The sequence below is a fragment of the Nerophis ophidion genome, linkage group LG20 (genome assembly GCF_033978795.1).
Source record: "Nerophis ophidion isolate RoL-2023_Sa linkage group LG20, RoL_Noph_v1.0, whole genome shotgun sequence".
In the NCBI taxonomy this organism is placed as follows: Eukaryota; Metazoa; Chordata; class Actinopteri; order Syngnathiformes; family Syngnathidae; genus Nerophis; species Nerophis ophidion.
In genome coordinates, this window is record NC_084630.1 from 35,585,442 (window position 1) to 35,610,092 (window position 24,651).

Sequence of the window (24,651 nt, forward strand, 5' to 3'; positions counted from 1 at the left end):
GTTATTAAACTATATCAATGAATACAGTGTATAAATGATATCATATATTGTTATATGCTATTCTTGTATATGCTATTCTTGTAAGGATATATATTATTAAATGCTATTCTTGTAAAGAAATGTTATATTATTGTATGCTATTGTTGTAGATATATGATATTATATGCAAGGGATGTAATAGAACGGGAGTTTAAAAAGACTGACTTGTACTTGGCAGTGAAATACAATCCTGCATGAAATGACGGAGGCGGCTAGACTTCCTGTAAAAACGACCCAGATGGGACTCGAACCCACAATCCCCAGCTCCGGAGGCTGATGCCTTATCCATTAGGCCACTGGGTCGGCATACTACACCGAACGCGGAAAATGCTCTTATAAAGTGTTAGACCACACTTGGGGAATGGCGCGCCAATATCCGTGTGGCCGACTTTACATGACGTCATGGAGATTGACGGTCTCTTGCTGATTTGGAAGTGTTGGACGACTTGCTGGTGGTCAACTTCACCAGCAGAGGGCGCCATGTGTACAATCCACTCCACTCTTCACCTACTTTCATCATGGCAGACGACTATAGAAATATATATATATATATATGAAGTGGGACAAAAAAGTATTTAGTCAGCCAGCGATTGTGCAAGTTCTCCCACTTAAAATGATGACAGAGGTCTGTAATTTTCATCATAGGTACACTTCAACTGGGAGAGACAGAATGTGAAAAAAAAATCCAGCAATTCAAATTGTATGAATTTTAAAGAATTTATTTGTAAATGATGGTGGAAAATAAGTATTTGGTCAACCATTCAAAGCTCTCACTGATGGAAGGAGGTTTTGGCTCAAAATCTCACGATACATGGCCCCATTCATTCTTTCCTTAACACGGATCAATCGTCCTGTCCCCTTAGCAGAAAAACAGCCCCAAAGCATGATCTTTCCACCCCCATGCTTCACAGTAGGTATGGTGTTCTTGGGATGCAACTCAGTATTCTTCTTCCTCCAAACACGACCGGTTGAGTTTATACCAAAATGGATACATGGATGATACAGCAGAGGATTGGGAGAATGTCATGTGGTCAGATGAAACCAAAATAGAACTTTTTGTTTGGAGGAAGAAGAATACTGAGTTGCATCCCAAGAACACCATACCTACTGTGAAGCATGGGGGTGGAAACATCATGCTTTGGGGCTGTTTTTCTGCTAAAGGGACAGAATGGTTGATCCGTGTTAAGGTGCTAGCGAGGTGTATAATATAGTCATGGATGCAAAGGAGTCTTTTTTTTTTTTTTCTTTGTCATGAAAAAGGGACGTTTTTGTCATGAAAAAGGGAGGTTTTTTTGGTCAGTGCACTAATTGTAAGTGTATATTGTGTCTTTATGTTGATTTAATAAATAAATATATATATTTTTTTTTTTAAATAAAAATTAATAAAAAATTCTTCTGCGGCCCAGTACCAATCGGGCCACGGCCCGGTACAGGTCCGCGGCCCGGTAAGTGACAGTGTGTGCGCTGCCTGTCAGTACAACAGCCAATCAAATTACATCCACGTTATTTTCGTCACGGGGCTTCACGGTGGCAGAGGGGTTAGTGCGTCTGCCTCACAATACAAAGTGCCTGCAGTCCTGGGTTCAAATCCAGGCTCGGGATCTTTCTGTGAGGAGTTTGCATGTTCTCCCCGTGAATGCGTGGGTTCCCTCCGGGTACTCCGGCTTCCTCCCACTTCCAAAGACATGCACCTGGGGATAGGTTGATTGGCAACACTAAAATTGGCCCTAGTGTGTGAATGTGAGTGTGAATGTTGTCTGTCTATCTGTGTTGGCCCTGTGATGAGGTGGCGACTTGTCCAGGGTGTACCCCGCCTTCCGCCTGATTGTAGCTGAGATAGGCGCCAGCGCCCCCCGCGACCCCAAAAGGGAATAAGCGGTAGAAAATGGATGGATGGATATTTTCGTCACACAGCATTCAGCCAATCAAATTGCAGGAAAACCAACTAAGAAAAGCTCTCAAACGACCCGCCAAGTGTGGAAAAATGATGCCAAAAATAGTTTCATCCATCCATCCATCCATCCATCTTCTTCCGCTTATCCGAGGTCGGGTCGCGGGGGCAACAGCCTAAGCAGGGAAACCCAGACTTCCCTCTCCCCAGCCACGTCGTCTAGCTCTTCCCGGGGGATCCCGAGGCGTTCCCAGGCCAGCCGGGAGACATAGTCTTCCCAACGTGTCCTGGGTCTTCCCCGTGGCCTCCTACCGGTTGGATGTGCCCTAAACACCTCCCTAGGGAGGCGTTCGGGTGGCATCCTGACCAGATGCCCGAACCACCTCATCTGACTCCTCTCCATGTGAAGGAGCAGCGGCTTTACTTTGAGCTCCTCCCGGATGGCAGAGCTTCTCACCCTATCTCTAAGGGAGAGACCCGCCACACGGCGGAGGAAACTCATTTGGACCGCTTGTACCCGTGATCTTATCCTTTCGGTCATGACCCAAAGCTCATGACCATAGGTGAGGATGGGAACGTAGATCGACCGGTAAATTGAGAGCTTTGCCTTCCGGCTCAGCTCCTTCTTCACCACAACGGATCGGTACAACGTCCGCATTACTGAAGACGCCGCACCGATCCGCCTTTCGAGCTCACGATCCACTCTTCCCTCACTCATGAACAAGACTCATAGGTACTTGAACTCCTCCACTTGGGGCAGGGTCTCCTCCCCAACCCGGAGATGGCACTCCACCCTTTTCCGGGCGAGAACCATGGACTCGGACTTGGAGGTGCTGATTCTCATTCCGGTCGCTTCACACTCGGCTGCGAACCGATCCAGTGAGAGCTGAAGATCCCGGTCAGATGAAGCCATCAGGACCACATCATCTGCAAAAAGCAGAGACCTAATCCTGCAGTCACCAAAAATAGTTTCATTCGGGTATTAAAACCACGACTTGGTCAACAATAAAATAATTCCCGTATGCAAAACATGCAGTTGGAAGATTACAGCCGGAGACGCAACAACTTCCAACTTTGTTCGACATTTCAAGATACACAATGAAGGGTAAGTTTTGAATGTAAGCTAACATTTATTGGCTGAGTAATGAAACTTTTATTTGCTGTGTAGTTAAATCAGTGAGGCTGTAAACTCACTGCTAACGTTAGAACCATAAATATCTTATAAGTGGACACGAAGACGTGACGCGGGGCCGCCATCTTGGAGTGGTGATCAGTGCAATTAATTTGTCAGGAGCAATGAACTGTCAGCAAATTTCATTCATTTTACCTCACTGAATACCACTGATATTCACCCCTTTTTTGTCATACGTGTAACTATGATAAAGGACACGTGTTTTGGCGTGTTCATAGTTTGCTTAACAGTAATAGAATATTCTTGTATGCTATAAGTGACCAGACGTCCGAGATCAAAACTGGGAATAATAATCCCAGAGAAGGGGAAAAAAACGGTCAGATATTTTTAAATTGAAGAAACAATATGATTAGGTTATATATACATGTGTATATCCTACATCAGGGGTCGGGGCTGGAGATATTAAAAAGTAATTAGTAATTAGTTGTCTATATATTTAATTATACATACAGTGAACGTTTTGTATTTTCTGTAGGGAATGCCATGATCAGATGTTATTACAGATATGACCGCTAGGGGGCAGTAATGGTTAGTATTCAGTTTACCATATAATGTGGTAGAGCAAGACTGCATGTATGTTGTTGAGAACGCGAGTCATTAAAACTAATAGAAGTTATACTTTCAAACATCATTAAAATTAAGTTATACTTTTAAACATCATTAAAACTAAGTTATACTTTCAAACATCATTAAAACTAAGTTATACTTTCAAACATCATTAAAACTAAGTTATACTTTCAAACATCATTAAAACTAAGTTATACTTTCAAACATCATTAAAACTAAGTTATACTTTCAAACATCATTAAAACTAAGTTATACTTTCAAACATCATTAAAACTAAGTTACTTGTACTCGCTGTCAATTCAGCCTCATCTTTCAAACACGAACATGACGGGGAATATATTATAAATATATTCATTTAGGACCTGGAACATGTCCACTAAAAAAAAAAGTGCACTTGTTAACGATTGCGGTTTCGTTTTGCGACATTTCTTGTCAAAAGACGGCAGATGCTCAACCTGAATGTCAGCTTAAAATGAGCATACTAACATGTCGCCGTACCACTCAAATATGACTCAAATACTATCTTCTGTCTGTAAACTCATTCCCATTAGGCAAATTAGTTCAGAGCCTCGCTAAAAATATACAATTCTACATTTTAAAAAAGTAGCTGATGGGACTTAGTAGCGCCCCCCTGCGTCATTTATTGCAATGGCAAGAGTCAAAGGGCTTTGAAAATGGTGGCGTTAATAATACTATTCTTTTCTTTTCATTCTTCTATCCATCACATGTTCATTTTTATATTCGTCTTGTCTTCTGCTTCTAGGTAAGATAATGTTTTTATATGCCACGCACGCCAATTGAATGGAATAATGTTGCCTCAATACTTCCATACACAAACTATGATGGAATAATGTTGCCACAATACTTCCATACACAAACTATAATGGAATAATGTAACCACAATACTTCCATACACAAACTATAATGGAATAATGTTGCCACAATACTTCCATACACAAACTATGATGGAATAATGTTGCCACAATACTTCCATACACAAACTATAATGGAATAATGTTGCCACAATACTTCCATACACAAACTATAATGGAATAATGTTGCCACAATACTTCCATACACAAACTATAATGGAATAATGTTGCCACAATACTTCCATACACAAACTATAATGGAATAATGTTGCCACAATACTTCCATACACAAACTATAATGGAATAATGTTGCCACAATACTTCCATACACAAACTATAATGGAATAATGTTGCCACAATACTTCCATACACAAACTATAATGGAATAATGTTGCCACAATACTTCCATACACAAACTATGATGGAAAAATGTTGCCACAATACTTCCATACACAAACTATGATGGAATAATGTTGCCACAATAATACTTTCACACACAAACTAAGATGAAGTCACCTTAAAGCTTTAAAAAGAAAAAAGAAAAAAAAAAGGTGAGCTAATTGTGTCCAAGAGGCGAATGTGAAATGGATGAGGCGCCCTTTAGCGGACACGCGGAGGAGGTGCGCTGTTGCCTTCAGTAATCTGCTGGAGAATGTTAGGACATGACAGCATGTGAGGTTTATTGGTTGGAAAAAAAAGCTACATTACCCACAATTGAATAGCATTTAGAGATTTCCAAAGCTTCATTGAAGTTAATTTCCCTCCCTAAACAAAAGCATTGAGCACACTGAAGACATGCTTGTACTTGTTCCCAGGGACTAGAGAGCACCGGCTTAGTGTTAGAGCAAGAAACCTGGATGTTATAAATATAAATAAGGTGTTGTAAACGCATGAAAAGGAAGACGTTGAAAGAAGTTTGGTTTGGCGAAGGAAGGGACGTTAAATAAGAAGGTCCACTACAACTGGATTGGATTGCTTTTCACTTCTCCTTCCTCCTGTGCAAATATGAGGATGAGCGCAGATCAGCCAGTTCCAGACGTGTAGGTCACTGCAGATGGTTCTTGTAGGTCACTGCAGATGGTTCTTGTAGGTCACTGCAGATGGTTCTTGTAGGTCACCGCAGATGGTTCTTGTAGGTCACCGCAGATGGTTCTTGTAGTTCACTGCAGATGCTTCTTGTAGTTCACTGCAGATGGTTCTTGTAGTTCACTGCAGATGCTTCTTGTAGGTCACTGCAGATGGTCCTTGTAGTTCACTGCAGATGCTTCTTGTAGTTCACTGCAGATGGTTCTTGTAGGTCACCGCAGATGGTTCTTGTAGGTCACTGCAGATGGTTCTTGCGGTACTGGAAGGAAGCCATGCGGACCCGACTGCGCAGCCTCTGGACCTCCAGATCCTGGAAGTAGTCGTCCTCGTCGTTCTGGATGATGATCTTCTGCAGCTCGCTGACCTCCCGCTCCATCCTGGACCGCAGCTCGCGCTTCATCTTGAGCAGCACCTGCAAGCAAGGTGGTGTTGCATTACTTCATCCACACCATCAAACAGTCATTTAGTCCACTCCTACTTTTTCTTGAGCTTTTTTGCGCATCTGGATCTCCTGGCGCTCATTCGCCACTTTCTCGGCCAGCAGTGAGAACTGAAAGGAGGACAAATGCTTCTTTAGCGGCAGACATGAGATGTGTAGCCTCCCATCATGTATCCCACAGGACATCTGGAGAAGCCATGCAGATGAAGACCTCTATTGGCCCCCCTACACCCCAAAATAAGTATTTGTAATGGCCACATTTTTGCATTGGACCTGTTATGTTAAACATAGGGGTGGGCACCGGTCACATTTGTAACCATAATTGGTACTTAACGTACCCACTTTTGGAACTTATGTAGGTGTTGCTAAATATTAATTGTTTACACCAAGAAAATCTAATTTTTATTGCAATATGTAAAAATTAGCTAATTTAGACAATTATGACACATTTCTAAATGACGTTAGTAGTTGTCAGTTCAGTCTTTGCTGTCCGTTGCGCCCTACAAAGTGTTAATACTGTTAAGTATTGTACTAATTATAAGTAGTGTAAAAAAATAATTAAAAATTTGCAATTCGTATTTGTACGGTTCTGAATTTAAAAAAAAATTAAATCTTTTTTTTCCCCCTTAAAGGCCTACTGAAACCTACTACTACCCACCATGCAGTCTGTTAGTTTATACATTAATGATGAAATATTAACATTGCAACACATGCCAATACGGCTGTTTTAGTTTACTAAATTACAATTTTAAATTTCCTGGGAGTTTCGTCTTAGAAACGTCGTGTAATGATGACGTGGACGCTTGACGTCACAGGGTTTTAGGAAGTATGAGCGCTACGCACGCACACAGCTAAAAGTCGTCTGCTTTAACGGCATAACTACACAGTATTTTGGAGATCTGTGTTGCTGAATCTTTTGCAATTTGTTCAATTAATATTGGAGAAGTCACAGTAGAAAGATGGAGTTGGGAAGCTTTAGCCTTTAGCCACACAAACACACAGTGATTCCTTGTTTAAAATTCCCGGAGGTGAAACTTTCCTATGGATCAGAGCTAACATGAATCACGATGGAATGTCAACCAGCAGGTTTCGGTGAGAAAATTGTGGTTAAAAAGTCAGTTCTCACCGGAGAAAAGCTGAGCTTGTGCCGTCCATGAAGCTGCCGTCGACTTCCCTGAGACACTGGCGTCAACACACCCGTGGACGTACACCTCCGACTATCAGGTACTATTAAAGTCACTAAAACACTAGCAACACAATAGAAAGATAAGGGATTTCCCAGAATTATGCTAGTAAATGTCTCTAAAAACATCTGAGTACGTCCCAATGCTATCGCGTTTTTGTTTTTTTAACTCTTTTATTTTTTTTATTTTTTTTCTAGTCCGTCGCTATCAATATCCTCAAATCTTTCATCCTCGCTCAAATTAATGGGGAAATTGTCGTTTTCTCGGTCCGAATAACTGTTTTTGTTGGAGACGCCCATTAAAATCAATGTGAATATATGAGGAGCCATCAACATGTGACGTCATCGTCTGCGACTTCCGGTAGAGGCGAGGCTTTTTCAGGAAGTACCAAGTGGCGAACTTTATCGTCGATTTTCTCTACTAAATCCTTTCAGCAAAAATATGGCAATATCGCGAAATGATCAAGTATGACACATAGAATGGACCTGCTATCCCCGTTTAAATAAGAAAATCTCATTTTAGTAGGCCTTTAAGAAATCCCAAAACATTGTCCAATCTGTCCTGTCCAGACACTCAGATAATGTAGATGATCTACACTATATTGCCAAAAGTATGGTGTCCAGCCATGCAAATGATGAGAATCAGGTGTCCTGATCACTTGGCCCGGTGTATCAAATCAAGCACGTAGGCATGGAGACTGTTTCTGCAAACATTAGTGAAAGAATGGGCCGCTTTCAGTGATTTCCAGCGTGGAACTGTCATAGGATGCCACCAGTGCAACAAATCCAGTCCCGAAATTTCCTCGCTCCTAAATGTTCTTAAGTCAACTTTATTCTAAGAAAAGTGAAGAGTTTGGGAACAACAGCAAGTCAGCCACCAAGTGGTAGGCCAGGTAAACTGGCAGCGAGGTCAGCATAGTGCAAAGACTTTCTGCACAGTCACTTGCTACACAGCTCCTAACTTCATGTGACCTTCCAATTAGCCCACGTACAGTACGCAGAGAGCTTCATGCAATGGGTTTCCATGGCCGAGCAGCTGCATCTAAGCCATACATCAGCAAGTCCAATGCAAAGTGTGGGATGCAGTGGTGTAAAACACGTCGCCACTGGACTCTAGAGCAGTGGACACGCCTTCTCTGGACTGATGAATCACACTTTTCCATCTGGCAATCTGATGGACCAGTCTGGGTTTGGAGGTTGCCAGGAGAACACTACATTTCAGACTGCATTGTGCTGAGTGTGAAATTTGGTGGAGGAGGAATTATGGTGTGAGGTTGTTTTTCAGGAGTTGGGTCTGGCCCCTTTGTTCCAGTGAAAGGAGCTTTGAAGACAAAACATTTTGAACAACTCCATGCTCCCAACCTTGTGGGAACAGTTTGGAGCGGCCCCCTTTCTCTTCCAACATGACTGTGCACCAGTGCACAAAGCTAGGTCCATTAAGACATGGATGACAGAGTCTGGTGTGGATGAACTTGACTGGCCTCCACACACTCCTGACTTCAACCTGATAGAACACCTTTGGGATGAGACTGAGAGCCAGGCCTTCTCTACCAACATCAGTGTGTGACCTCACCAATGCGCTTTTGAAAGAATGGTGGAAACTTGCTGTAAACCCACTCCACAACCTTGTGGACAGCCTTCCCAGAAGAGTTGAAGCTGTAACAGCTGCAAAAGGTCATATTGAACCCTATGGGTTAGGAACGGGATGGCACTTCAACTTCATATGTGAGTCAAGGCAGGTGGCCAAATTCTTTTGGCAATATAGTGTATACAAATTTACTTTAGAAATCATACTTCTCTTGTTGCCTTATTTGTACTAGACTTTATTAAATGTTTGGGTAGAATTATATAAAACAAAAGCAGTTTTATTTGAAGTCATATAGAAATTGATCGGGAGCTGTTGATCTATTTAATGGAGGAATGTAGTAGAACTGGCAGCCATGTTATTAAAAAAGAATTTTGTGGTGCCCAATAAAGATGCACCTGCTGTTTGGTCAGTAAAAATTAGGACTAAAATGCACGTTACAGTCAATCTGGAGGTGTTGAAATTGCCGTGTAAAATCGCTAATGCTGATCAATAGCATCTCAGTAGCAAAGCCAATGTATATTAGCATCGAGCTAGCAACTTTTTGGAGAAGTGGATTCTACTTTACTTACATTGGAGCGTTTTTTTATTTTTTATTGGCATTGAAGATTGCAACTTCACCTAGAAGTAGTTTGGCCGAGTCCGCTCTCAGTGCTGCTGGAGTGATGGCCAAGTGGCAAACACGGCAGCGTTGTTAAAAAGTGTGTGTACTGTCCTACTTGGTCTCTGTAGTAGTTCTCCATGGACTGGATGTGGTCCTGGTGTTGCCTGTGGTGCTGCTGCCTCTGCTCCGTGGCGTAGTCCCTCTGCTCTCGCAGGCGAGTCTTCTGCATCTCCAAACCTTCTTCGAAGAGCTGCCGAAACATCTGAGCCCGCACAGAAGAGGAAGGTGTAAGAAGAAACATCTGAGCCCGCACAGAAGAGGAAGGTGTAAGAAGCAGTGTTAATTTTGTTGCCGAAAAATTTTCGTCATAGTTATCGTCAACGACCTTTTTTTCTGACTAAAACGGGACAATAACTAAATAAAAAATAATTTACGTGGACTAAGACGATGACGAGGTGTATTGACACATTCGTCAACGAATAAAAACGAGACGAAAATGTCTGCCAGAGACGAGATCCAATCGGAACTCATTTCGTTAGGAAGAGGCGGGAGGAGTTGTGAAGAGAACCAATCAGAGCGACGTGGTAAGGAAGTTACGTAAACGTAATTTGCGTTTGAGACTGACCCGGGAATGCGCTGCAGAAGACAACATGTCAACGCCGGGGAGGAAGAGGAGAGAGGACATATGGGGATATTTTATATTTGACGTCAAAGATAACAAGACGCAGTGTAAGAAATGCAGTGCGAGGATTACGGGGAAAAACACAACAAACTTGAAGCGACATTTACTGTCGAATCACCCCGAAATCCACACAGAGGTAAGCATTTTCCACAACATACAACTCACTCGACGTTATCCCGTTTATTACACGGCTTACTCGCGAAATACTAAATTTGAGACATGATTTTCATCAAAATACGACTTGTATCGGTGAGTTTTCCGCTGTTTTGCTTTGAATTTCAGAAATTGAAGGGAAAGTTTACATATTACCCTTTAGTCGACTAAATCTACTGTAGTTTTCGTCGACTATAATCTTATGATATTTCGTCAACTAGAACTAAGACTAAAACTAAAACAATTTAAATAACTAAATAATGACTAAAACTAAATTACATTTTAGTCAAAAGACTATGACTAAAACTAAATCGAATTTCGCTGTAAAAAATTAACACTGGTAAGAAGAAACATCTGAGCCCGCACAGAAGAGGAAATTGTAAGAAGAAACATCTGAGCCCGCACAGAAGAGGAAGTTGTAAGAAGGAACATCTGAGCCCACACAGGAGAGGAAGGTGTAAGAAGAAACATCTGAGCCCGCACAGAAGAGGAAGTTGTAAGAAGAAACATCTGAGCCCGCACAGAAGAGGAAGTTGTAAGAAGAAACATCTGAGCCCGCACAGAAGAGGAAGTTGTAAGAAGAAACATCTGAGCCCACACAGGAGAGGAAGTTGTAAGAAGAAACATCTGAGCCCGCATAGAAGAGGAAGTTGTAAGAAGAAACATCTGAGCCCGCACAGAAGAGGAAGTTGTAAGAAGAAACATCTGAGCCCGCACAGAAGAGGAAGGTGTAAGAAGAAACATCTGAGCCCACACAGGAGAGGAAGGTGTAAGAAGAAACATCTGAGCCCACACAGGAGAGGAAGGCTAAGATGCAAGATGGAGTTCCCACCTTCTCTTCTTTGGTGCGAGCTTTCATGAGACGAGCGCGGTGTTGGACGTGGTAGTCCTGGTGGTACTTCCTGGCGCGGGCCACCTGCTGCCGCTGATCCCTCAGTCGGTTCTGGGTGGACTTCTGCTGCTGGACATGCTCCTTGAAGTCCCTCTGCCAACACAGCCAAGCATTAATATGTTTGCTTTTTGACCTCAGCAGCAGTGTTGGTCAGCCTTGTGGTCCTGCTGCATGTTCCCACTTGGCCCGTCAAGTACATTTTCATGGCTGACAGGGATTTATGGTGAGAATTTCACATCCTCTCTGCTTACCCGTCAAAAACCTTCAAGTTTTGCAGGGGAATCCAGTTTTTGTCATTCTTTCTTGGCGTCTTTGTTTGTTTAGGGGACTGCAGCAATGGAGTCGCTGTGGGCTCCTTAAAGGAGCGCGAGGACTCAATCAAATAAGTTGTGTTTCCATCACTACTAGAAATGCACAATAACAAACTAGCAATGGAAACACCCATAATTTGAAAAACCTCTCAAATATGGCAAAAACATTTTTGAGGTGTTTTTTTCCCCAGATGTTTCAATATGTGTCACAAAAGCATGATGGAAACTCTTGTTTGGCATCTACACCGTCCAGAGGTTCCTTTGTGTCTTTGCTACCAAAGATTGTTTTTCACACGGAAATTTGGTCACTGAATTTTTTGCCTTTGAATTTTGTGAACTGAATTTTGATTTGATGTAGTAACATTCATAACAACATGTAATATATACATGATGTAATTATGTATGTCATTTAGTAACATTCATAATAACATGTAATATATACATGATGTAAGTATATATGTCATGTAGTAACATTCATAATAACATGTAATATATACATGATGTAATTATATATGTCATGTAGTAACATTCATAATAACATGTTATATATACATGATGTAAGTATATATGTCATGTAGTAACATTCATAATAATATGTAATATATACATGATGTAAGTATATATGTAGTATCTAGTAACATTCATAATAACATGTAGTATATACATGATGTAAGTGTATATGTCATGTAGTAACATTCATAATAACATGTAATATAGACATGATGTAAGTATATATGTCATGTAGAAACATTCATAATAACATGTAATATATACATGATGTAAGTATATATGTAGTATCTAGTAACATTTATAATAACATGTAGTATATACATGATGTAAGTATATATGTCATGTAGTAACATTCATAATAACATGTAATATATACATGATGTAAGTATATATGTCATGTAGTAACATTCATAATAACATGTAATATATACATGATGTAAGTATATATGTCATTTAGTAACATTCATAATAACATGTAATATATACATGATGTAAGTATATATGTCATTTAGTAACATTCATAATAACATGTAATATATACATGATGTAAGTATATATGTCATGTAGTAACATTCATAATAACATGTAATGTATACATGATGTAAGTATATATGTCATGTAGTAACATTCATAATATTTATTATTTACGTGTTTTGCTCATTTTAAGTATACGCAGCGCAGTAATTTCTAAAACGCATCACAATGTTTGCTTTTTTAGATCACTGATTATTACTCACTGCAGACTTCATGAGAGCCATCAAACATAATAAAACATCCTTAACGTACAATGTCTGCTGTCATTAGGACGTTCATATATTCCCATTTAGATGAAGAATGACTTAGTCTTCACCAAGAAAAGGAAACAAAATGTCTTTTCACGTCGTTCTTGCCCTTTCCGCGTCTAAATTGGTTGTCAAAGTGCACCAACTGGTCGAAATAGGTCCTCATCCTTATACTATCCAGGTGAGAGGCATGATTTATGAGCTACATTCAAGTTGGACGAGCAGGGAAGTGAGGAAGCAGCTGACCAGTCGATGATGTCAACATCAGCACACAAGCTTGTGATTACGGCGCTGCTATAAATAGTTTGTCTATGTTAGCACTGATAGTAACAATATCAATAATACTTCTTAATATTTATAATAACGATATCTCTAATACTTGTTCATATTTATAATGACAATATGACTAACACTTGTTCATATTTATAATAATAATGTCTCTAATACTTGTTCATATTTATAATAACAATATGACTAATACTTGTTCATATTTATAACAACAATATGACTAATACACTTTCATATTTATAATAACAATATGACTAATACTTGTTAATATTTATAATAACAATATCTCTAATACTTGTTCATTTTTATAATAATATGACTAATACTTGTTTCTATTTATGATAACAATATGACTAATACTTGTTCATATTTATTATAATATGACTAATACTTGTTAATATTTATAATAACAATATGACTCATACTTGTTCATATTTATAATAACATAATGACTAATACTTGTTTATATTTATAATAACCATATGACTAATACTTGTTACTATTTTTAATAACAATATGACTAATACTTGTTCATATTTATAATAACAATATGACTAATACACTTTCATATTTATAATAACAATATGACTAATACTTGTTAATATTTATAATAACAATATCTCTAATACTTGTTCATTTTTATAATAATATGACTAATACTTATTTATATTTATAATAACAATATGACTAATACTTGTTCATATTTATTATAATATGACTAATACTTGTTAATATTTATAATAACAATATGACTCATACTTGTTCATATTTATAATAACTTAATGACTAATACTTGTTTATATTTATAATAACCATATGACTAATACTTGTTACTATTTTTAATAACAATATGACTAATACTTGTTCATATTTATAATAACAATATGACTAATACTTGTTCATATTTATAATAACAATATGACTAATACTTGTTCATATTTATAATAACAATATCTCTAATACTTGTTCATATTTATAATAACAATATGACTAATACGTGTTAATATTTATAATAACTATGACTAATACTTGTTCGTATTTATAATAACAATATGACTAATACTTGTTAATATTTAGAATAACAATATCTCTAATACTTGTTCATATTTATAATAACAATATGACTAATACTTGTTAATATTTATAATAACAATATGACTAGTACTTGTTCATATTTATAATACCAATATGACTAATACTTGTTAATATTTATAATAACAATATCTCTAATACTTGTTCATATTTATAATAACAATATGACTAATAGTTCGTAATATTTATAATAACTATATGACTAATATTTGTTGATATTTATAACAATATGACTAATACTTGTTAATATTTCTAGTAACAATATCACTAATACTTGTTAATATTTCTAATAATAATATCACTAATACTTGTTAATATTTATAAAAACAATATGACTTACACTTGTTAATATTTATAACAACAATATGACTAATACTTGTTAACATTCAAGTCAGGAAATGTAAATGGAGTATTGTTGGCGCTCTTTGGATGGTTATTTAATGGTTTATGTGGGCAGAATACAGGACCTCCCATAGGATCCGTTGTGAGCGGACTTTTATTTACGAGTTAGAATGCATTAAAAAAATGCAGTCGTCATGTCTTTCATAAGGATTGTCAACGATGGGCAAAATTCCCCCAAAAGTGCAATTCCACTTTAAAGCCTTGTCCAGCTGTTTACTGCCATCATTTAAATAACTTGTACTGCCAATGAATAAGGGCTCCAAATATCAACCTTGACTATGGTGACAGGCGGAGTGTCTTACCAGACGCCTGCTGTGCTCCTGCTGCCTGTGGACCATCCCCACCAGCAGGTCGTGTTTCCGCTCGGCTTCTTCCATCTGCAACATAGGCCGGCGTCAGCGTGGCTCCTCACGCAGCCGTCGCCGTCTCATACCTCTTTGCAGAGTTTGCCGCGGCGCTGCTTGTGAGAGGAGAGGGCGTGGAGTCGTTCCACCTGCTGCCTCTGCTGCTGCCACATGCGCTCCAGCTCCCACGAGGACACCTGGAGGAAAGGTAGCTCCTCCTGGAGCACGGGGAGGAGCTCGTTCTCCCTCACTATGACTGAAGGAACAAAACAAGTGCGGGTTGTGAAAAATGACCGCTCGAGTACAGCCAGGAAGCAATTTAGCTGTAAACCATGATGTGGAGTGCATGAGAAAGTTGAAAAGTCATTTATTTACAAGCTATTGCGGCAAGAAAAGCAATGTTTTATAGCAACCGCCAGCAGTAAGCGGATACAACGGCTGGAGGCTAACTACTTGAGTTCAAATGCATGAATGTTGATTTGACATGAAATAAATATGGCTTTATTCAGCCATAATGATATATATCACAAGATATTATTTGGCATATCAATGATAATAGAATTAATTCAAAACAAAGGCACCCATATGCATTATTGTGTCTTATTACTTTCTGAAAACCGATATTCATTTACTGTTAATATCTGCTTACTTTCTCTTCCAACATGTTTCTATCTACACTTCTGTTCAAATGCAAAAAAAAACTTATTCTCCTCGTTTGAATACTTTACATTAGTTTTGGGCGAAACTGCAAATTTGGGTATCAATCCGATACCAAGTATTTAAGGCAGTATTGGCCATATCACTGTTCACACTTGGTATTTTCAGGATCATTAAATGATTCCGTTTCATGATATCAGACAGAAACACTGAATGGCGGTGTTTAAATATAGATTCAAAGTTTTTATTATTTCCTTATGTCTATCTTACTTTATCATTAACATTAGCTACAACACGTATAATGAAGTCAAATGTGCAACACAAAACAAAATCCAAAAACTACTATTAGATCATATTTTTCTACTTTGTAAACAATAAGTCAAAAACGATAATAATAAATATCGTCCTAATCACTGTGGTATCGACCATTAACTGATACTATATTTGTAACATGTTTGGCTTTTCCTTGTCCTCTAGTCCTCCAGTGATAATAATACTTGTAAGAAACGTAGTTGATTTGCTACCATGGAGGCGACGATTAGTCATTTAAAAGCAGATTTGTGCTGTGATGGGACGTCAGCCACTAGCGCCTTAACGAGGACGCCATGTTTACGCCTTTATTAGCTGGTCGCTGTCAAATTTGCAGACACGGCGAGAATGTGACATCAACATGAAGTATCACAAAATAACATCTCTATCATCCTTTGTATCGTCCATATTGCGCAACTCTTGTGTCAACTACTGTCATCTTTTAGAGTTCATAGAAAAACAGAGTACATTAGGAGGTTGCCTACAGCCACAGCTCTACTGTCATCTAGTGGAGCTTGTTTAAAAAATACATCAGGCATGTTGCCTACAGCTAGAGCTCTGTCATCTTGCCTTGTTTATTTATTTATTTTATTTATTTCGGCAATCTTCACATAAAACAAAGAACAACAAAAAAAGAAAAACACTCATTTGAGCAATGATTGAGCCGAAAGGGTGTAGGTTGAAGCAACGCTTATATAAACCTACCCCATCACAACAAGAACAAGGTTCAAAATATATAAAATCTAAAACATGCTTCACTTATATTACTTTTTTTTTTTAAACAATATATAAGCAACATATATGTAGCACACGTCTCATATACACAGTTTAACATTTAAATCAAACATATACATTTGTACGCTTATATATATATATATATATATTATATATACACAATTTATTTAAATTCCATATAAAGTGGTAATATATACATTTTAATATAACCTATATGTATAATTATGAAATCATAAATTGTATTTATATACACATTATATATTATTGTCTTTCTAAAACAATGTTGGCTCTTCTTTCTTATATTTACTAATGATAAATGATTTAAAAAGCTTTTCAAACTGGTTTATATTGGTGCTGTGTTTTATTTCATCCTTTAAACAGTTCCATATTTTAACCACTGCTATTGTTATACTCATTCGTTTCATCAGGAGGTTGCCTACAGCCAGAGCTCTACTGTCATCTTGAAGAATTCATAAAAAATACTTGAAGAGGTTGCTCGCACCCAAAGCTCATCTGTCACCTTGTGGAGTTCATTGAAATAAATACTTCAGGAGGTTGCCTACAGCCACAGCTGTACATGCCAAAGTTTTGTGAGCAGTTGCGAAGGAGAGACCGAGGTTGTTTGTCGCCCACTACAATTGATTTAAAGGCCTACTGAAACCCACTACTACCCACCACGCAGTCTGATAGTTTATACATCAATGATGAAATATTAACATTGCAACACATGCCAATACGGCCTTTTTAGTTTACCAAATTGCAATTTTAAATTTTGTGCGAAGTATCCTGTTGAAAACGTCGCGGTATGATGACGTGTGCGCGTCGGATTGTAGCGGACATTTTGTTCCAGCCCCGAGTCCAGCCATAACTTGTGCACCTGTCAAAGAGGCAGCTGCGGACTCTCTTGCCTCCTCCGACCGGCCGCCCCCGAACGTGGGATGCTTCCACCGTGGAGGAGGGGGGGAAAAAGCTCAGCCCGGCCCCAACGGCTGCCTTCGCTTCGCCTCGTCGAGAAACGTGGCTTCCCCTAAGAGACACTGGCGGTCACTACACCCGTGGCCAAACCCCTCCGACTTTCAGGTACGACCATGTAATCTCACTAAAACACTAGTAACACAATAAGCAGATAAGGGATTTTCCAGAATTATCCTAGTAAATGTGTCTAATAACATCTGAATTGCTCCCACTGCCCTCGTCTTTTCTTCTAGTCCTTCACTTTCACTTTCCTCATCCACAAAGCTTTCATCCTTACTCAAATTAATGGGGAAATCGTCGCTTTATCGGTCCGAATCGCTCTCGCTGCTGGTGGCCATGATTGTAAACAATGTTCAGATGTGAGGAGCTCCACAACCCGTGACGTCACGCGCACATCGTCTGCTACTTCCGCTACAGGCAAGGCTTTTTTATTAGCGACCAAAAGTTGCAAACTTTATCGTCTATGTTCTCTACTAAATATTTTCAGCAAAAATATGGCAATATCGCAAAATGATCAAGTATAGCACATAAAAATGGATCTGATATCCCCGTTTAAATAAGAAAATCTCATTTCAATAGGCCTTCAAAGGCCCTAATTGGGAGCATGTAGGCTAACTACATCTGCTTCTGACGCCTTTCGATCCATCTGCAAAGTTTCTTACCTGATGCACTTTTCTTGGGAATCCGTAGTCGTCCCGATGTGGCTTGGGTGTTGAGCTTACGCCAGGATTTTGTTGTTGATGGCGACATTGGAGGAAAGTCTTTTAGTATAGCCTCTCTGTATTCTCGCTCCTACAAGCACACACGCACGCAATGCACGCGCACACACACACGCACGCACGCACACACACACACACACACACACACACACACACACACACACACACACACACACACACACAGAGTACAGTCAATAGAAATGTCAGAAGAAGAAGAAGAAAAAGTGACAATACGTTGATTAGGGATGGGTACCGTTCACATTTGAACCAATACAGGACCAGTTCCCGATACCTGGGAATCGATACTGGTCCTCAACAGTACCAATTTTCGGTACTTTTGTAAATGTTATATTTAAAAATGAACTGATTAAAATAACTGTGCTATCTAGTTGTTGGATTATGTTTTCTTACAACATTGGAGTCTCATTTGCAATGCAGTTGCACTTCCAAGACATCAGATGGCAGTACTGCACAGGCAACTTTTTTCACCAAATACTACTCAGAAAACACTTGGCTCTCAAAGTACCACCGTAATGACTAACAATACAATTAATTTGCATAGTTGGCCTAAATATTCATTTGAAAAAACCTGTAACATTACACATAGTTTGAACAGAAATACTTTGTTTGAATGAAGTGATTCTTTGTGGTACCGTACCGCTTTAAGAATCACTGGTATAGGCCGTCTATGGTTTGTTGTCGAACGAGGAAGTAGCTTTTTCCTTGAAGCTGAATGTGTTCTGTTGCGCCCTACAAAGTCTTTGGACTGGTAAGTATTTTGCTTATCACACATCAGCTGTTTGACTATAACATTTATCTTAGTTGTCCTTTCAATTAGTAAATTTGGAGGTGCAATTCCAATGTAAATTAGCATCAAGCTAGCGCATTTTAGAAGAGTGGAGATTAGGGCTGCGAATCTTCGGGTGTCCCACGATTCGATTCAATATCGATTCTTGGGGGTCACGATTCGATTCAAAATCGATTATTTTTTCAATTCAACACGATTTTTGATTAAAAAAACGATGTTTTCCCGATACAAAGGGATTCTGTATTCATTCAATACATAGATTTCAGCAGGATCTACCCCAGTCTGCTGACATGCTAGCAGAGTAGTAGATTTAAAAAAAAAAAAAAGCTTTTATAATTGTAAAGGACAATGTTTTATCAACTGATTGCAATAATGAAAAATTTGTTTTAACTATTAAACGAACCAAAAATATGACTTATTTTATCTTTGTGAAAACATTGGACACAGTGTGTTGTCAAGCTTATGAGATGCCATGCAAGTGTAAGCCACTGTGACACTATTGTTCTTTTTTTATTATTTTTATAAATGTCTATTGATAATGTCAATGAGGGATTTTTAATCACTGCTATGCTGAAATTATAACTAATATTGATACTGTTGTTGATAATATTCACTACTTTTGGTTTGTTCTGTGTGGTGTTTGTGTCTCCTCTCAATTGCTCTGTTTATTGCAGTTCTGAGTGTTGCTGGCTCAGCTTTGCTTTTGGAATTGGATTGCACGGTTATGGTATTGCTGTGTATTGTTTTCTTGGATCGATAAAAAAAAAGATTTTTAAAAAATGAGAATCGATTCTGAATCGCACAACGTGAGAATCGCGATTCAAATTCGAATCGATTTTTTTCCCACACCCCTAGTGGAGATGTTTTCTACCGAGCATACCTGCTTTGTTGGTGTTTAAAATTGCAACAATATTTGCAGAAGTTTGGCTGGGTGCAGCTGGAGTGATTGTTTACGTGACCCGGTGTTTTAGACAGTACCCGGCCGTGATGTCAGCTGCAACAAAAGGTACGAAATATGGCACCGTTTGATTTCAGGTGAACGGATACCCGGTAGTGACAACGGAATTTGGTCGGTGCCCATTAAAGTACCAAATTGGGTAACCATCCCTAACATCAATGACTTACAGCTTCCTGCGCTTTGTGTCGTTCCTTGTCGACCACTACTCGTTTTTTGCTTTTTAATCTCCTGAACTCCTCCTCAAAGGGCTGCTTGACGACACTCTAAAAGGTGATAGTTAGAGTGTTAATGTCCTTTCTATCAGTGAAATGTTTTTTTAATAATAAATACCTGGCTGTGCTGTCCACGGTGCAGTGGCTCACTTTGCCACACAGCAGCAGCAGCAGCAGCCGCAGGGACATCTGCTGTCCCGTCGTCTTCAAGGCTCAGAGCTTCGTCCTCCTCATCTTCTGAGTGCTCCTCCACGTAGTGATGAGCTGATGGAGGCGAGGTGAAGGAGGAGCGATGGGTGGCGTTGGGTGATTCTGGAATGAGGAAATATTTTTTTGCTACAGGGGTGCCCAAACTTTTTTCCCTAACCACAGAGTGACAAATCAAAGGATGCAGGGGCCATACTGGTAGTGTTCCCCTTCAAAACCAGTACAACATATAAATAGTTTTTTTCAAAGAACTCCAGAATGCATTTTCGGTAGAAATTTCAAGAGCCAAAGCCGAACTGAAATGCTAACAGTTAGCATCAAATAACAAAAAATATGAGCTAAAAAAGCGAGCATGTTAACAGCAATTGACGGGTCAAACAATCTTGCATGTTAGAATGTTAACTGTAACATGCATCAAGTACCAAAAATCAATCAATCATTGTTTATTTAAATAGCCCTCAATCACAAATGTCTCAAAGGACTGTACAAACCATTACGACTACGACATCCTCGGAAGAACCCACATAAGGGCAAGGAAAACTCACACCCAGTGGGACGCCAGTGACAATGATGACTATGAGAAACCTTGGAGAGGACCTCAAATGTGGGCAAACCCACCCCCTAGGGGACCGAAAGCAATGGATGTCAAGCGGGTCCAACACGATACTGTGAAAGTTCAATCCATAGTGGCTCCAACACAGCCGCGAGAGTTCAGTTCAAAGCAGATCCAAGACAGCAGCGAAAGTCCAGTCCACAGGAAACCATCCCAAGCGGAGGCGGATCAGCAGCGTAGAGATAAATATTGCTCTGAAGTGTGTACCTGAAAAATGTGTTGAAAATGCTGGCCTGCTTATGTTGGAATGCATCAAGTACTGCGGTGTAAACTTGTCAAATCTAACTGGTATCATTTGTATATATACAAGATTTTACGCTGAGGTGTATACCTGCAAAGTTTGCAAAAAAAAAGCTAGCATGCTAATATTAGGATTGTACCGAGGGCTGTTAAAAAATTTGCGGTGGGTGGGTCGCAAATGTCACCCGGACCGCACTTTGGACACCACTGCTCCATCCGAAAGCTGTAGAAACTAAGCCAATATGCATATTCCCACCTCTGGACTGTTGGGCAATGCTGTGAGGCTGCGTGACGCGTTCACTGAGCTGGGATGTCTCCTGCTCCTTTCTGACAGCAGCAGGCTCACCACCGCTTCCAGAAACTCGTTTTAGCATCTGCAGGCGAAAACAATCCATGTGACAATAAGATTAGACTCCTAAGTAGCGCTACACAAAACTCCAAACACATGAAGAAAGTGAGACTAAAACATACATCATGCAGCTCCTCAACCCGATTATAGACGTTTTTCTTAATATGACGTAGTTCCTTTTCTGCTTCTTCTCTGCGGGGAGATTGTGGCTCCTTGGAGTTTTCCTCTTCCTCCTCCTCTTGCAACTTGCTGCTCCAACAAAAAGTTATTTGACTGAACTTAGCTAGCATCAGTAGCGTGGTTATTTTTTTCTCTTCAAGATACCTGAGGAGTGTCTTGTGCTGGTCGCCCAGACCTCCCAACTGTACACTACTCATGTCTTCCTCTTCCTCGTCCTCTTCCTCTGTGTCTGGAGGGGATGGTGACTCGGCCGGGAGCTCATTCTGCAGCGACAGGAGGAGCACATCTGGTTGCGTGTGGAATAAAACCCTCCTGGGGCCTCCATTAGTGGGCTGTTTCAAAAATGTAAAAAAAAAAAAAGACTAGCATTCATCAAACAGGACAAGAAAAAGAGACAACATGCAAGATGGAGAAGTGCCGAGAAACTAGAGATTGACCGATATGTTTTTTTTTAGTACCGATATCGAGTCAAGGAGGCCAATAACCAATGTTTGGACTTTGGAGACGATATTTATTTGCAGTAAAAGTTACTTAAACATAAATAGTATGCCAGTACACAGCTTTAAGTTGTTTTGTTTACATTCTTTTTTAGGAAACGTAGGACCAGTAACAACATGATGTTTAATGTTGTGCTAATGTTGTTAATTTAGCACTAAAAGACATCAGGGGATTTCACAAACACCTTCATTACATGGGTGTAATAGGGGCATCAACATTTGCATTTCTAAATGTAGGAAATCTCCGGAAAATCTGTAAAAATATGGGAATTCCCTCCATCACAATAACTCACCATGTCCTCAATGTTGTAACAGTTACTGGATGTAATACATTGTAAGGTTTCCTCGTGAGAAACCCTGAAATATTGCAAACATTTAAATAAAAACAAGTCTTGGGTCCTTCACGTCGCTTATAGCTTAGACATTTTTCAAGCTGGCTGACACCCTTTCTACCTGGATTTTACGGAGAGTATGAGAATATGTGAGCGGCTACCTGCTTTTTACATAGGTCTCCCATTCATCAAAATATTTACACAGAGTTTGGATTGTTGGCAGAGATATCTTTTGTGTCGTCCTTATGTCCAGAAATCTCTGTGGCCTTATTTGATTGATTCCACGCGCCGAGTGTTGCGAACGGAAGCTTTTGCTGCAGTAGCAAAAATAAACAAAACAAGATCAGGAAGATGCTAGGAAAGGAAACAACTGGATTTCCTGGCAGAAATTGGAAGTTTTGACAGATACAGGGATGGGAACACCCTTTCAGGAAAAAAAGGGGAAAATGGAGAAAAAGAGAGGAACATTTCTAACCGCACCAAGTGCTGCCACGCAAACCTTGATAGAAAAATGTGAAAATCATGACTACATTTTCTGTGCATTTTACTCTCTTTGACCTTTATGTTTATTCTCATCTACCAACCTCTTTTAGCTGTCTTTCTGACACTTACACGTAGAATTTACTAACATTATTATCATTGCAAATGTAATGTCAAATTCAATAACATGCATGCAAAGAACTCGTTTCCCAACTCTATCCTGTAGCCACGCCCCCTCGAGTAACATACTTCCCGTGTTTTGACCTCTGTTTACAATCGGTCACGTCAAAATAAATACTCTAGAACTACTCATAACAATGTTCGGATTTTAATCAGTTTTAGTTGAAAACAGTTTTATTCTTTTTTTTTAAATGGCCAATTCCGATAAAAAACACTGATTCGCGTCAAAATGCCAAATATGAGCGGCAATAATCAGTGGAGCTCTAATAAAAACTTTGGGAGATGTCTAAAATAAATAACATGTGACTGCTTGTCAAGTTCTCACCTCCAGTGTTTCTCCCTTGAAGTTGCTCCGTTCCTGGATACATGAATCTCTCTCACTCCGAGCTAGAAAATGAATGCATCAAGTCTTAAGATGAGAGATCTTTTTTTTATTGCAAAGGACATGAGGTGCTCATACATGACAAAGAAATTATGTTAAATCAACAATACAGCTTGGTATAAACCAGGGGTGTCCTAACTTTTTCCACTGAGGGCCACACAGAAATATTAAGGCATGCAGGGGCCATTTTGATATTTTTCATTTTAAAACCATAAAAAAATATATGGATTATTTTTTTTTACCTTTAGGGCCGGCGGGGGCCATAAAGGGTCTAAGTAACTAAAATGTTAAAAACAAGTCAAATTATCATTTTTTTTTTAATTATTTAACGCTCACAGTAAATCTCTACAATATATAAACTTCGGGTTGATATTATGCCTTTTTTGTAAAAAAAAAAAAACTTTGTTTTTTTATAATAAAATTGAAATTAGCAGTATTTCGCCCACTGCCCAAAACATTCAGAAAGCAATGTTTGATGTGAAGTAATTACAGCTTTAAAAATATCAATACTGCAGGACACCATTGATTTTAATTCATTAACCTTTTTGAGTAATCTCAGTGAAAATATGAATAAAATCTCATTAAATATATATTTTGGATCCAAAAGGTGCCCCACTCATAAAGTGATACATTCTTATTAGTTTTTTTTAACTTAAGTTACAAGATAAACTTCAGATATATCTGTCGATTTTTTGTTTGAACTTTTATTTTTATTTCTTTATGCTTTTTGTCAAAGAAAACAATGTTTTGTATGGCAACCACACAATATATGCAATATTTTCCACATTAAACATTTTAAAGTGAAATATTTGAAATAATTGGAGCCTTGAATAGGTAAATAATTCATTATTAGTGTTAGAGAGATTTATTTTTTTTGGCGCAATGGCAAAAAAAACTGAAAAAC

At 38.9% G+C, this 24,651-nt stretch overlaps 1 protein-coding gene and 1 non-coding gene across 4 annotated transcripts in view; both read right to left on the reverse strand.

Annotated features, from left to right (window-relative positions):
* Positions 1 to 269: 269 nt before the first annotated feature.
* Positions 270 to 342, reverse strand: trnar-ccg (transfer RNA arginine (anticodon CCG)). Its single transcript has one exon. It is a non-coding gene; the product is annotated as a tRNA-Arg (tRNA).
* Positions 343 to 5,216: 4,874 nt separating this feature from the next.
* Positions 5,217 to 24,651, reverse strand: part of LOC133539055 (centrosomal protein of 95 kDa-like) — a 32,292-nt gene continuing 12,857 nt past the window's right edge. For 2 of the 3 annotated variants that reach the window (XM_061881083.1, XM_061881085.1), the window contains exons 9-21: positions 23,691 to 23,752; positions 22,021 to 22,208; positions 21,819 to 21,945; positions 21,604 to 21,721; positions 20,406 to 20,599; positions 20,243 to 20,338; positions 18,253 to 18,382; positions 15,004 to 15,170; positions 14,873 to 14,947; positions 11,126 to 11,278; positions 9,574 to 9,720; positions 6,126 to 6,197; positions 5,217 to 6,059 (exon numbers count right to left, since the gene is read on the reverse strand). In XM_061881083.1, the coding sequence (XP_061737067.1) occupies positions 5,883 to 6,059; positions 6,126 to 6,197; positions 9,574 to 9,720; positions 11,126 to 11,278; positions 14,873 to 14,947; positions 15,004 to 15,170; positions 18,253 to 18,382; positions 20,243 to 20,338; positions 20,406 to 20,599; positions 21,604 to 21,721; positions 21,819 to 21,945; positions 22,021 to 22,208; positions 23,691 to 23,752 (1,706 nt within the window). In that variant the 3' untranslated portion in view covers positions 5,217 to 5,882. The remainder of the gene's footprint in view (positions 6,060 to 6,125; positions 6,198 to 9,573; positions 9,721 to 11,125; positions 11,279 to 14,872; positions 14,948 to 15,003; positions 15,171 to 18,252; positions 18,383 to 20,242; positions 20,339 to 20,405; positions 20,600 to 21,603; positions 21,722 to 21,818; positions 21,946 to 22,020; positions 22,209 to 23,690; positions 23,753 to 24,651) is intronic. The other variant, XM_061881086.1, reaches the window with a different exon arrangement.